The sequence below is a fragment of the Miscanthus floridulus genome, chromosome 7 (assembly GCF_019320115.1).
Source record: "Miscanthus floridulus cultivar M001 chromosome 7, ASM1932011v1, whole genome shotgun sequence".
Lineage (NCBI taxonomy): Eukaryota > Viridiplantae > Streptophyta > Magnoliopsida > Poales > Poaceae > Miscanthus > Miscanthus floridulus.
In genome coordinates, this window is record NC_089586.1 from 34,366,428 (window position 1) to 34,381,770 (window position 15,343).

General features: G+C 47.3%; 1 protein-coding gene across 2 annotated transcripts; it reads right to left on the reverse strand.

Moving 5' to 3' along the window:
• Positions 1-11,608: 11,608 nt before the first annotated feature.
• LOC136463020 (cytochrome P450 734A2-like) lies at positions 11,609-14,851 on the reverse strand. Of its 2 annotated transcripts, XM_066462071.1 has the most exons (5): positions 14,379-14,851; positions 13,527-13,750; positions 13,171-13,421; positions 12,698-13,100; positions 11,609-12,598 (listed from the first exon to the last, which is right to left on the reverse strand). In XM_066462071.1, the coding sequence occupies exons 1-5, from the start codon at positions 14,692-14,694 to the stop codon at positions 12,149-12,151; spliced, it is 1,644 nt and encodes a 547-aa protein (XP_066318168.1). In that variant the 5' UTR covers positions 14,695-14,851; the 3' UTR covers positions 11,609-12,148. The 2 variants fall into 2 exon arrangements, with proteins under 2 accessions (XP_066318168.1, XP_066318167.1); XM_066462070.1 differs by having other exon boundaries at positions 13,171-13,750.
• Between the last annotated feature and the right edge of the window lie 492 nt (positions 14,852-15,343).

Genomic DNA, 15,343 nt, shown 5'->3' on the forward strand with positions numbered 1-15,343 from the left:
TTTGGATAGTGGTACTATTGAGGAAGTTCATAATGTTGAATTTGATGGAACCAAGGGTTCCCAAGATGAGAGTGAGAACTTGAAAGATGTTAGAGGCATTCAACTTTCAAATGCCATGAAGAACATGGATGTTGGTGAATTGAGGCCTAGGCAAGTGAATGATGATGAATATGATCAAGTGCAAGTGCTCTCTAACTCAAATGTGCAAGATGATACAAATCAAGCTAGTACAATTGACTCTCATGATAATGAATAAGATCAAGTGGCTAGTGCATCATCTCAACCCAATGATCAAGCAAGTGTAAGCAATCAAGTTCCAATCCTTCAACCAACCAATGTTGCAAGGGATCATCCATTAGATACTATCATTGGTGATATTTCAAGAGGTGTGCAAACTAGATCAAGATTGGCCTCATTTTGTGAGCATTTCTCATTTGTATCATCCATTGAACCAAAGAAGATAGATGAAGCATTGAAGGATGTTGATTGGGTGAATGCTATGCATGAAGAATTGAATAACTTCACAAGAAATCAAGTATGGGAATTGGTAGAGAGACCAAAGGGACACAATGTGATTGGAACCAAATGGGTCTTTAGAAACAAGCAAGATCAAGATGGGATAGTAGTAAGGAATAAAGCAAGATTGGTAGCACAATGCTATACACAAGTTGAAGGTCTTGACTTTGGAGAAATATATGCCCTGGTTGCTAGATTAGAAGCAATTAGAATCTTATTAGCCTATGCTTATGCCCACAACATCAAGCTCTATCAAATGGATATTAAGAATGCATTTGTCAATGGTTACATCAATAAAAAAGTATATGTTGAGCAACCTCTCGGTTTTGAAGATGACAAGAAGCCCGACCATATGTACAAGTTGAAGAAGGCATTGTATGGCTTAAAGCAAGCACCTAGAGCATGGTATGAGAGACTGAGAGACTTATTACTCTCTAAAGGGTTCATGATGGGCAAGGTTGACACCACTCTTTTTACCAAAAAGATTGGCAAAGACTTATTTGTGTTGCAAATCTATGTTGATGACATCATATTTGGATCAACCAATCAAGACTTTTGTGAAGAGTTTAAAAAGATGATGGCTAATGAGTTTGAAATATCCATGGTTGGAGTGTTAAGTTACTTCCTTAGTCTTCAAATCAAGCAATTGAAGAATGGTACATTTGTCTGTCAAGGCAAGTACATCAAAGACATGTTCAAGAAGTTTAGCATGTGTGATAGCAAAACCATTAGTACACCAATGGGAACAAATGGTAATTTAGATAGTGATGCAAGTGGCAATATGGTGGATCAAAAAATTGTATCGGTCTATGATTGGAAGCCTACTCTATGTGACCACATCAAGGCTGGATGTCATGTTTAGTGTATGTATGTGTGCAAGATTTCAAACCTCACCAAGAGAAAGTCATTTGAAGGCTATAAAGAGAATATTGAGGTACTTGAAGCATATACAAAATGTTGGTTTGTGGTATCCCAAAGGAGCAAAGTTTAAGCTTGTTGGTTACTCTGACTCAGATTATCTGGGATGCAAGGTTGAAAGGAACAACACCTTGGGCATATGTCAATTGTTGGGAAGATCACTTGTTTCATGGTCATCAAAGAAGCAAAATAGTGTTGCATTATCAACCGCCGAAGCCAAATACATATCCACCGGTAGTTGTTGTGCACAAATACTTTAGATGAAGGCCACCTTGAATGACTTTGGAATCAAGTTCAAGAAAGTGTTATTGCTATGTGACAATGAGAGTGCAATCAAGTTAATCAACAATCCGGTTCAACATGCAAGAACAAAGCACATTGATGTCTGCCACTATTTCATAAGAGATCACCAACAAAAGGGGGACATTTGCATTGAGAGTGTAGGCATTGAAGATCAACTTGCCGATATATTCACCAAGCCATTGGATGAGAAAAGGTTTTGCAAGCTAAGAAATGAGTTGAACATATTGGATTTCTCAAATATGTGTTGATGCATCCCCCACTTATATGACATGCCTCTCATTCGAGCAATCCAAGGTAAAAGTTGATTGGCATGGCATACATCCTTGCTAAGGACATATTTAGTGCATCTATACATCTTTCACATTTAATAGGCTCATTCATGAAAATCAAATTATCTTGATGTTTGTATAGTACCACTATTGCTTCTATGCTTAATTTGGTCTAGTGGTAGCATATGACATGTTTGTGGGCTTATAAACCTAGTGTTTAATCTAGAAAATGAGCTCTAAGTGTTTAACTCAACATGGTACAAGATAACCCTTATTTGGAGGTGTGAAGAAGTTTGTCCTTGGATCAAATCGAGTTAAATATATTTGGCAAATGATCTAGATTGGACCATATTTGGGAAAATGATCCTCACCCCATTGATTGACATTGATAATCCTAACATATCTATAATTTAAGCATTTGTGGTCATTGATGATAAAGGGAGAGAAAAACAAAGATATAAGTGATAGGGGGAGAAATAGTGAGAAATTGATATAGGGGGAGAGATATGACAAAGTAAGGGGATCAATTAAATGAGCACACAAGTAGGGGGAGCAAGCTTATAAACTTGATTAATGCATTTGAATGTGCATTTCATATGTTTGCTTGCATGGCACAAGTTTTAAATTTTAATATCCATGCTTGTGTGGTGTATGCTAGTTATAGATTTGAATGATAAAATGAAAAACTAGTATGCATAGGTTAAGTAACTAGACTCATGCTCATATTATGAAAACTAGACCCTTGCTTCTAATGTTGATCTCACAGGGTATTCTAGTTTTTATGTATGTCTAGTTACTAATGGTGCTAAGGATGATATAATGGTGCACTCTGATTGGTATCACGCTTCAAAGGTCCATATTTTATACCTTAGCATCATTTGGTTGACATTGTCTCCTATATTTCCTATATAAGCATATGTGCAAGCTGCAATCCAAACTCTTAGCACATATGTAGGGGGAGCAATTGCTACCACATGGGATTCATGAAACTTGTCCATATCCTTTTACACATGGTAAATATACTTGAGTAAGCAACATGAATTCAAATGAATTTCAATTCATATCTTTGTGAAAGGGTTGTCATCAATTACCAAAAAGGGGAAAATTGAAAGCTCTAGTTTGGTTTTGGTGAATTGATGAAACCCTAAGTGCTAACCTAGTTTATCAAAGTGATTATGAGATAGGTAGCACTACTCCAAGCGATGAAGCAATGGTGAAAATCATGATGATGATGATGGCATGGTAACGATCAACTGCTTGGACTTGGAAAAAAAAGAGAGAAAAACAAAAAGCTCAAGGCAAAGGTGAAACTTGATAGGAGCTTTTTTGTTTTAGTGATTGAGACACTTAGTGAGTATGATCACATTTAGGATTGATAGCCGTACTATTAAGAGGGGTGAAACTCGTATCGAAATGCGGTTATCAAAGTGACACTAGATGCTCTAACTCATTGCATATGCATTTAGGATCTAGTGGAGTGCTAACACCCTTGAAAACATTTGTGAAAATATGCTAACACATGTGCACAAGGTAATACACTTGGTGGTTGGCATATTTGAGCAAGGGTAAAGAAGATAGAGTTGAAAAGGAGTTGATTACGCTGGTCACGGGGTGACCGGACGCGTCCGACATGCGTACCAGACGTGTCCAGTACTGTCTCAGGCGGCAACGTTCCTGACGTGACCGGACGCGTCTGATATCTATATCGATGCGACCGGTATTCTGGCCAGGCACGGGCAGAGTTGCCGAGGTGATCAGACTCTGGCTCAGTGGAGTGACCGGACGCTGACCAGTTACTGTTTAGCGTCAGGTCAAAGTGATTTGGACCGAATCTAGATTGCAGAGAGCGACCGAACGCATCTGGTCGCCACATCGGACGCGTCCGGTATGAACCAGCAAGTCTCAGGTTTTCAGCGCAATACTTGATCAAACGCTGGGAGCGTCAGGTCTAGTGTGACCGGACGCGTCCGGTCGGCCCAGAGCGGTTTTGGGAGCTCTCTAGACTCGACCGGACACTGCGTCTCCCGCGTCCAGTCCGGTGTGACCAGACGTGTCTGGTCGGCCCAGAGCGGCTCTGAGAGCTCTCTAGACTCGACCTGACGCTGCGTCTCCTACGTTTGGTCCGATGTGACCAAGCATGTTCGGTCGGCCCAGAGCGGCTCTAGGAGCTGTCTAGACTCGATCGAACGCTGTGTCTCCCGCGTTCGGTCATTTTCTAACAGCGCGTCCGATCACGTAGTATTACTGTGAGCAGAGATAGCCGTTGGGCGCCAACGGCTAAACAATTTAAAAGGGACACATGGCGGTCAGGCTATGACCGGACGCAGCGACCAGACACGTCCGGTCGCCAACGGCTCTATTGTTTGGGGGTATCTATAAATATCGTTTAGCTAGCTCTAGTTCACTCTCTTGGCCATTTGTATTGACATAGCAACCTTGTGAGCTCAGCCAAAGCCCTCCCACTTATCTCCATCATTGATTCATCATCTTTATGAGATTGGGAGAGAATCCAAGTGCATTGCTTGAGTGTTTGCATCTAGAGGCACTTGGTGTTCATGTTTCACTGTGGAGTTCGCTTGTTACTCTTGGTGGTTGCTGCCACCTAGATAGTTTGGAGCAGCGAGGATCATCGAGCGGAGGTTAGTGATTGTCTCCGGCTCCAATCGTGGTGATTGTGAGGGGTTCTTGACCTTTCCTCGGTGGAGAGCCAAAAGGTACTCTAGTAAATTGCTCGTGGCTTGTGTGATCTTCATCTTGTGTTGGTTGTGCGGCACCCTATTGAGGGTTTGGCGTGTGATGCCAATTAGCGCGTGAACCTCCAAGTGAGTGAATCGCCACAAAGAGTACTAGCTTGCTGACAAGCAAGTGAACCTCAGTAAAAAATTATCGTGTCATCATTTGATTCTAAGGTGATTGATCTTCATTGGTATTCATTCTTGTGATTGATTGGTTCATTCCTCGACTCAGCGATATAACCATCCTGCTCTTTCTCTTTACATTACCGCAAACTAGTTGTCAAGCTCTTTAGTGTAGCTAGTCATGAGAGTTTGTTAGTTTGGCTAGTGTGGCTCTTTAGTTAGCCTTTGAGAGCACACTAACTTAGTGTAGCGACATAGCCATTGTGTGGATAGAGACTATAGAAACTAAAATTATAGTAGGTGGCTTGCATTTTTAGTAGGCTAGCGCAACACTCGTTTTGCCTCATATTTGTCTAACTGGTTTGCTAAGTGTTGTATAAATTTTTTATAGTCTATTCACCCCCCCTATAGCCATTAGGACCTTTCACCACCTCATTTGAAGAAGCCATGAGAAGCGATCACTCGCAAAAGTGGCTTGAAGCCATGAAAGATGAAATGAGATCAATGAGCACCAACGATGTTTGGGACTTAGAAAAAATTCCCAAAGGAGTCAAAACAATAGGTTGTAAATGGATCTATAAAACCAAATATGACTCCAAAGGGAATGCAAAAAGATTTAAAGCGTGACTTGTGGCGAAAGGATTCACGCAAAGAGAAGAAATAGATTACAATGAGTGTTTTTTCTCCAGTCTCATGCAATGATTCTTTTAGAATCATAATGGCATTAGTGGCACATTGCGATTTAGAGTTACATCAGATGGATGTAAAGACGGCATTCCTCAACGGGGATTTGTATGAAAATGTTTACATGGCACAACCCAAAGGTTTTATCGTGGACGGAAAAGAACGTATGGGATGCGCCTGCAGAAATCCATTTATGAGTTAAAACAAGCCTCTAGACAATAGTATTTAAAGTTGATGAAACAATAAAAAAGTTTGAGTTTAAAGAGAGTGAGAAGGACAATAGCGTTTATGCAAAGTTCTAGAATAGAAAATTCATTTTCCGCATCCTGTGTATAGATGACATCATACTCACCAGTAGTGATGTTGATCTACTATTGGAGAAGAAGAAGTTCTTGTCCTCAAGTTTCAATATGAATGATCTTGGTAAAGCGTCATTCGTTCTAGGAATTAAAATTCACCGAGATAGAAGAAAAAAGGGTATTAGGACTATAGCAAAGGCATACTTAGAAAAGATCCTAAAGAAGTAAAGTATGCATGCGAGTAAACCTATGCCTGCTCCTATAGTCAAGGGTAATAGATTTGGGAACTTTTAGTGTTTCAGAAACCAATATGGGATCGATCAAATGAATATGGTTCCATATGCTTCAGCTGTTGGAAGCTTAATGAGTGCACAAGTAAGAACTTACCCTAACGTAGTTCACGTGTCCGGGATGTTTTGGCAGAAGTCCAGTCTAGATATAGATCACTGGAATGGAGTTAACAATGTCTTGCAATTTTGCAAAACATTAAAGGCCTCATACTGAGTAAGGAAGAATAAGTACTCTCAAATAGTTGTGGGTACAAATGTTAAACTTCGGCGAGATATGTAGTGAAATCCACAGTAGTTGCTAACACTCGCAGTTGAAGTTTTATTGTGGAAAAGCTCCAAAGAAACATTTGTGGTATCATCAATGATGCATACCCATAGTATAGTTTGTTATGAGGCTTCAGGGACAGGGAAAAGTGGTTAACGGAATTTGTACTCAGAATTAACAATGGTAGACAACAACAATAACCATTTAAAGTAAATCACTCCTATGACAACAGGTCAAGTGTGTTGCCAAACACATTGACATTAAGTTACATGTTGTAAAGGAGAAAATCCAGAATCATTTTGAAAGCATTTGAGCGAATAAGCCCTGAGCAAGTACTTGCGGATCCGCTTACCAAGGGCTTACCACCCAGTGTGTTCAGAGAACACACAGTCGACATGGGTTTACGGGAAAGCCTATGATTTCTGGATACTAATGGCCTAGTTAAGAATATGTTTCAAAACAGAGAGGTATATTGTAGTTGTTAATCTAACGATACTAACTGTTATGACGAGGCATGCTCTATGCACTAATCTGTGATGGAATGGGGAGAAAGATAAAGTGAACTAAGTTTTAAGTCATAAGATGAGATCAAGGGGGAGAATGTTAGATTGATCTCCACCCGGCTCAGTCCAACGACCGAGTCGGACCCTGACTAGCCCCTGATCGGGGGCGCCTAGGCGTACTCCTGGCTGGTGCCCCCTCCCCCCGTCGTGCAGCGCTATAAATAGGAGGTGGGGGCTGGGGGGCTTGTGACACGAGGTTCGCTGCCACCCATAGAACCACACCTAAACCCTAATCTGATCCAGAGGGTAGCGTTGAAGGCGACGGGAAGCTCCACTGGTGTCGCCACTGGATCTCGTTGCCCCTGCTCTCGCCGGACATCGCGAGCCCGACGTCTACACCCGCTAGACTCCACCAACACTCCACGCCATTGACGACATGGCTTCCACCTCCGCCAAGCCCGCCGACGGTCGATACCCTTACCTCTCCCCCCCCCCTCTCTCTATGGTTTGTGCTCTAGGATGATCTACATGCTTATTTATCCCGAATTGAAAGAACACACTCACTAGATCTATGCCTAGACGATCTTAAGAGCCAACAAATTGGACACTTGCATAAAGAGCGAGTTGGAACTATTCATCAGCACATGCTTGACTATTTTCCTCGTGAAAATCGTTGAATATATTTTTTTTGTCCCATGCTTAAATAGTCCGGAATCTGAATTTGTTACTGCCGAGGTGCAAGAGACTGATTCGGACTTCTTGCAGAGTGGAACAATGCAGTACCAGATACGAGATATATCTTTCAAAGCAGAAGACTTTTTTCGAATAAGCCAATTGATTTGGGACCTTCGGATCCATTCTTTTTCCTTCAAAGATCATGCCTTTGTCTCTGTGTTTTCATGATGAGAATTATTTGTGTATGAAGATGAAGAGATGGCAAAGCGGCTTAGTACGAGTACCAGATACTTGGAGTGGTGATTTGGATCAAGCACGTCCATATACTAGGAGGTGCTAAGACGATTTGGACGAAATTTGTCATGCCATTCAGGCCCTACATTTCTTTTTCTCGCCATGACTTTGCATTGCAGTCACCATTGGCGATGATTATTCAACGACACAGCAAAATCTGGCGTCTCAAGTTATATAAAAAAATCTTCAAAAAAGTTATAAAAAAAAGTCTGGTGTTTGAAGGCAATAGACGACGACGCCGGCCGGAACCAGTAAAGTTTTGCTCCGTTTTCGTCAACACGACAACACGAACAAAAATCCGTGCTGGACCAAACACACGGTTGCATGCAAGTCACGAGTCACGACCGCAGTTGTGTGCTTTGCATTGGGCTGAGTTCATACAAATCTCGAAGTGTTGGGTACGGTAGCATGGCTACAAAAAGAAAAAGAAAAGATGATGGGCAAACCGGCCGAAAACTACGGGTTGACTCTCTGTATGCATACTTCGTTTCAGAAAGGCGCACGATAACGACGTCGATCGTCGACGACAGCAACTAATAGAAGAAAATGTTTACAGTCAAGTCGTCCAAAGAGGTAGTTCGCCTACTTGCAACGGTCTACAACACACATTCCCACGACAAAACGAAACATGTATATACTTGTATTATATTATATATAGCAAAATAAAAGTAAAACCTGCCTACACCTTAGAGTTCACTATCGGAGATCCAGAATTTTGGCGTGAGAGAAGAGGGCAGGGAGCTCATGCAATTCACTTAAGAAGAAGATAATTGGCCCGGTTTATAAGAGAAACTAGGTGCAAAAATCTCACAGTCACACACTTTATTACGAGAAACAACTGCACAAAAACCTAGGAACGAAGGCCCAGAGAATAAACCCTAAGTATTTCACAAGCAAACAGTGTGAATACAATGACAGAGCCCAACGTGTGTCATCGTCACTAAGCTAGTCACACAAGCAACCAGCGACTCCGACTCCACACGACGAACATCAGTCAGAGCCCCCAAAGCACTGCCGCCTACAAACAACAACACCACCACAAGCCCCACATCTAGGAGGAGAAAGCAACACATCATCGTTGCCTAGCATCGCTGCATCCCAAAGGGACCAGCTCCGATTTCGCCCCTGCATGCTCAAACTAAGAGTGACAACAATGCACTGCAAAGCAGCAACGGCACCGAGGAGGCACGGTTTCGCCAAAATAACCCAGCCCGCAAGAGAATTGAGACGCGCACGTGAACCAACCAACCACCAGGCGAAGTGAGAACTCCAAGGCGACGCCCCCAACGAGGAAGTGACGCTACATGCCACCGCCACCCTCTCGGGCTAACCAAGCATAGTTTCCTCTAGATGAACCCACAAGCTGAGCAAAGTGGTGCATATGACGACGATTCCATGGAAGGCAACTATCGTCGACTCCAACAGAAGTCCGCCAAGGCTTTCGCCTAGCACCACCCCCTCATCCTCGCACAAAGGGGCAGTTCAACAGCGGTCGGTCCCAAGAGCACCGCAGTGTGCAGCCACCAGCGCCCACCAGCGCCGGAACAGGGGAGGAACCAAGTGGGGAGGGCAAGGAGGAAAGGCGAGTGGAGGAGAGGATGGGAGCCTCGCCTCCACCGTCCTTGTACGTACGAGGACTTTTTGCGAGGCGCTCCAACGGCAGCGAGGCTGGTGGTGGAGACATGGTGCGGCGCGCCACCGCCTGAGTCACCTCTGTTGGAGCGACGTGAGGTCCGAGTCTGGTCACATTGAGGGGAGCTATGCATGCTGATTTAGGGACACTAGAGTTAGGCCCCGTTTGGCTGGGCTCCCACGTGCTCCGGCTCATACACTGTAGCGACACGATAGCCGGAGCTGGATGAGAAAAAAAAATGAGCTTCTTCCCCTCAGAACGGCTCTGCGAGAGAGGAAATGAAGAGAGAGAAAATCAGTTCTGATGAACAGTGCTTGTACATGACGTGAACAGTATCACAGTAGAGGGAGCCGGAGCCGCCCGGAGCTGCACCAAAGAGAGCCTTAATCTCACCTTGGTACGTGGAGTACAAGCCATTATGCCTTAGAAACACGCTTGAAGGGACTAGTGCGTGACAAATTAACTAACAGGCAAAATTTTTATACCCATACATGTACTTACATGTAACATTCTGAACTAACATTTGCGCCTTGTGATATCCGTGGGAACTCACATCCACGAGTTAGATTAGATGGAACTTTTTATATGTCAAACACCAATGAATGAAAACAAACCCACATCTGTAATTTTATACCCGTAACTGCCCTCACTTCTAGAAGAGAGAGACTGAGAGTGAGCGTCCATAGGGAGAGAGAAAAAACAAGAACCTTTTGTATTTTCCTGAATGCACTATATTTCATCGTAAATTTTAAATGTCAGAATAAACTGTATCCCAGGACGGAGGGTGTATACACTAATCTACCCACCTCTAGAAGAGAGAGACGGTCCAGAGAGAGAAAAGGAAAAAAGAAAAACGGCGTGGACGCCGTGGATCTTGCGGCATTGTCCGTTGGTACTGTAACCGTCTCGAATGCTCGTTGCGGTAGTGACAGCTTGCTAGGCTAGCCCCAAAGGACGGACAGGCAGGTGCGCACACCAATCCCCGGGGCGCCACTAAAGATGGTAATGGGTACCCGAAACCCGACTACCTAATGTGTTTTACCCGATAAAGAGGCGGGTATGGAAAGAATTCTTTATCCACGGGTATACTAATGGGTAAAAATCTCTAGCCGTTAGGTATACGGGCACGGGTACGGGGACATACTACCCACACCCATGTACCTGTGGGTAAATTATACCAGCCTTAGCAACACATATGTGTTCATTAATTACTACGAAATACACATATATCTAATATATCTATGACTATTATACTATTAACTAGTGTAGTTTTGTTGCTATATTATAATTGTTGATTTCTATTGATAAAGAATTGACGATATATGATTCTAACAATATAATATATTAATGTTTTTTTTGTTTGTAACGGGTATGCATTCAGGTATGGGTTATCTGTCGGATATTTTTACCCGAGTGGGTATGGGTATGGGCGAAGTCTTCTACTCGTGCACAGGTACAAATAATAAAGCAGGTAAAATTTTCTCTCGGTACGAGTATGGGATAGTAATACCTGACGGATATATACCCATTGCCATCTCTAGCCCCCACCCTGGTTGGGCTGCTGCCGGCCGGCGCGGCGCGCCCCCACGCGACATGTCCCCTACCGCGCGCCCCCACGCTTCACCACCTGGTTTCTGCATGGGTTAATTGCTTGTTTGTTTCAGCGACATGCCGCTGGGCTCATTTAGCTGGCATATCTGCATATGGCTGCAAATTATGGCTCAGTTTTTTAGTATTATATTAGTGATGGCTGCACATTCTGCCTCAAAAACTTCTTGTTCTGATTGGATAACAGATAGGATCTTTGCTTGTACGAGCTGGGCTAAGCTCGTATGGAAAGGCGTGTAAAACGTGGTTTTACTGGTTCATGATGAGCATATACGTGCCCAACTAATGCGAGTAGTTTCATATAAAGTAGTAGTTTAGCGTCCATGGGAATGGGAACCAGATTATCTCCCGTGATCTAATCTAGACCCTAATATTGGGCCACAATGACACACTGATTGATGAGAAGAAGAATCGACAAAAACTCGTGTAGGACGTAAAACCGGATCACCAATCACAAAATGCAATGCGATTGTTGCAAAGGGGCCGACAAATTAACCGAAAGAGGCCGACAAATCACACATACCATTTCATTACTCTACCATCTCAATCTCTCTCTCTCTCTCTTTTCTCCATTGCATTTTCGTCTCTACTAATAATAACAACGTAGAAGAAGATGGAATAACAAACCTCTATAAATACAAATACATACACCAGACGCCACGGGGCAGCAGGGGAGGAGGTGTGGGTCCGGCCCCTCCTTGTGTGTCATCAAATCTTAAAGAAGGCTGGGCCAGATCCGGTCTGTTAACGAGGGCATTTCCGGGCAACCTGGGTAGGCCCCGAGGCGCAGCAGCAGGCTAGGACAAAAAGTTAGTGCTTCTTGGCTTCTAGTATCACTTGTTGGCATCTACACAGAGGAGAGGGGTATTTCGGTCATTCTGCACATGTCCGTCCTACGGTTTTCGTTCGGGCACCACCAGGCAGACCGACCTGCGGCAGGCATTTCCGCCAATTTCGACAAAAGAATGTGGGGCTTGCCCGGGACAGACAGGCGAAGCATCTGCCATCTGCGCCCGGGACAGACAGGTTCTAGCTATGATGAGGCTGCCGGCGCCGGACGTGGCCGGAAGATCACCGGCGCGCCGTACTGCGGGTAGAGGAGCATGAGGACGGTCGGCGCGTGGACGTAGTTCGGGGACGCCTTCATCTCGAACCGCTGCAGCAGGACGGCCACGGTGAGCTTGGTCTCCAGGCGGGCCAGGTTCTGGCCGATGCACATCCGGGAGCCCAGCCCGAACGGGACGAACGCCAGCGGGTGCTTGGCGGCCCTGGCCGTGCCGCAGGCGAACCGGGCCGGGTTGAACTGGGCCGCGTCGGGGCCCCAGAACCGCGCGTCGTGGTGGATTGCCATGATCGGGATCAGCAGCTCCGTGTCGCGCGGGATCAGGCACCCGTCGGAGAGCCGGACGTCCGTCTTGGCGCGCCGGATCGTGGCCACCGCCGGCGGGTACAGCCGCAGCGTCTCGTTGATGATCATGCCCAGCTGGAATGGAAATGCCACGAGGAAAACAGTGCGTGTCAGCGGCGGGACTGGGATGACGGAAATGCCCACGGTGATGTGGCAGTGGGACTGACGACTCACCGTCTTGAGCCTCGGGAGGTGCTCCTTGGAGGGGAGCTCGTCGGGGCCGCAGACGTCGAGGACCTCGCGGCGGGCGCGCTCTTGCCACTCCGGGTGCATGGCCAGGAGCACGGTGGCCCAGGCCAGGAGGTTCGTCGTCGTCTGCTTCCCGGCGAAGAAGAACGTCTTGCATTCCTCCAGCATGTCCGACACTGGGATCGCCGCCGGGGTCTTCCTCTCGCCGGCATTGATCATGGCGCCGAGAAGGTCGCGGAAGACGCCGCCGGATTGGCCGGCCGCCTGAACCTCCTCCTCCTCCTCGGCCTCGGCCTCGGCGCTGCGCCGGGCGATGAGACGGGTCAGGCTCCGCCGTATCTCCCTGTCAAGCTTCCACGACTGCCAGTTCTTCTTGGTGGGCAAGAACCTGCAAGCAACGTTTCGGTCAGCCGCTACCTGTCTTTGTAAGAAAAATCCGAGACGGAGATGAGACGCACCGGTAGCCGGGGACGAGGACCTTGCGGAAGGCCTCGGAGGCGTAGGCCATCAGGCGGCCCTGCATGGCGAACACGGCGCGGCCGTCGTCGTAGCTGCGCCCGAAGGTGGCGCGCGTGATGGCCTCCTCCGTGACCACCTGGAACCACTCCGCGACGTCCACCTCCACCTCGCCGCTCGCGGCGGCGGCCGCCATGGCGCGCCACTTCTCCGCCAGCGCCGCCACCGACCGGCCGACGTGGGGCACCAGCCGCTGCAAAGAACCAAAGAAGGCGCGCGTCAGGCACACCGCACCGGCCGGCGAACCAAGAAGAGCAGAGCAGAGCGACGCGGCGCGGCCTGTTAGGCTAGCTCTTACGTTGAGGTTGTCCGGGTAGAAGGCATCGGTGAGGACGCGGCGGTGGAGCGCCCACTTGTCGCCGTGGAGGCTGACGAGGCCGTCGCCCTCGAGCTGGCGCACGACGGGGTGCGCCTCGTAGCGGTCGAACGCCTCCGCGCGCGTGAGGAAGATCTCGCGCACCAGCTCCGGCTCCGCTACCGTCAGGCGCGGCGTCGGCCCGAACCAGATCAAGAAGGTCGGTCCTGCACATGTGGACAACGCCGCCGATCAATCAACCAACCAACTGATCGACGAACCGCGAATTGCCAAGAACACAGAAACCAGAGGAAAATAGAAAAAAGAAAGAAAGAAAAAGACTTTGGACTTGTACTGCGCTAGTTTTCTCCCATGTGCTCCGCTCATGATCCAAAGCCCAGCTCCATTGAATGCAAGAGCCAGAAGGGCAGGATCGAGCAGGGGAAGGACAAGAGCTTGCAGCATGGCAGGGCAGCAACCGAGGTGAGATTATTGACATGTCTCTGGGAGTGATGAGTCCGGAGAAAGAAGGAAGAAGAGCCCAAGAGTGAGTATTGGATAGAGAGAGAGAAGCTGCGCTGTGCTGTGCTGACAACAAGAGACAAAAGCTGAGCCCCTGGCCGCAAACAGACATGCACAGGGAAGGGAGCAATTCTGCAGGAGGAGAGAGAGAGAGAGAGAGAGCGGGGCGCCGGAAAGCTAGCGGATAGGGAGGGAACAGATCACGGAGACGCAACCAAAAAGATGAGTGAGCAATCAAACGGAACGGGCCGGGGGGACACATGCTCGGCGACGCAACACATGGGCGAAAGCGAGAGGTGGGGAAGCCGGGAGGGAGGGAGAGAGGCCACGCACCGTAGATCTTCCACCAGTAGTGGTAGAAGGCGAGCACGCGGGGCAGCGCGTTGTGGGAGGTTGGCGGCGACATGGGCTTGGACGAGGCCTCCGCCATGAGCCCCACCATCTCCTTCACGGACCCCAGCAGGAACCGGTACGGCGGGCCTCGCACGCCCTGCGCCGCGAAGTGCGCCTCCAGGCGACGGGGCCGCAACCACAGCGCGTCCGCCACGCGCGCCGCCACGTGCAGCGCCAGCCACGCGGCCACGGCGACCGCCGCCGCTCGCCACGACAGCCAGCCCGCGCCGCCCGCGTCCATCTCCTGCTCCCCCATTGCAGTCTGAGTCGTCTCTGCCTCCTCCTCCTCCTCCTCCTCCTCCTCCCTTGCTGCTTCTTGGAATGGAACCGAGCAGGGCGGAGCTGGGTTTCTGGTAATGGCCGTGCGCTTTGTGTGCCACGCACGCAGAGACAGAGGATTCGGAACGAAAGGGTGGTGGTAATGGAAGGCAAGGGAGGGAAGGGCAGGGCAGGGCGATTATATAGTGGTGGGGAGGTCGACGGGGAGAGGCCGTTCCGGCGGGCGATGGGGCCGGGAGGGAGCGCTGGGAGGGATGACTGATGAGAGAGCGAGAGGGAGAAGTTTTGTTTTGGAGCTGGTGGGTTGTAAGGGTCAACGAGGTGGGCTTCGCCATTTTGTTTAATTGACCATGTTGGATGGATGGTGTGTGTGTGGCTTGGAATGTTTAAAAGTTTCACTCATGTTTAGTCCTAACAAAACTTTCATGTCCATTGTAAGTTTTTTTTTAAAAAAAAACTTTCATGTCCATTGTGGTTTAAAAACAAGCAAAATCATTTCTCCGACAGAAAACCCATGTGCCAACAATCTCACTATTTACTATGGAACTTCCTCCATGTTAGCCCTTACCACACATGCTAAGGGAAAACGATAAATAAATCATAAAAATTCAATAATAAAAAACATC

Coding starts and splice junctions, on each gene's coding strand:
- LOC136463020 (XM_066462070.1), bottom strand. CDS start 14,694: ATGGGGGAGCAGGAGATGGACGCGGGCGGCGCGGGCTGGCTGTCGTGG. Junction 13,101..13,170: donor GTCCTCGTCCCCGGCTACCG/GTGCGTCTCATC, acceptor CGTTGCTTGCAG/GTTCTTGCCCACCAAGAAGA. Junction 12,599..12,697: donor ACCTCCCGAGGCTCAAGACG/GTGAGTCGTCAG, acceptor TTTCCATTCCAG/CTGGGCATGATCATCAACGA.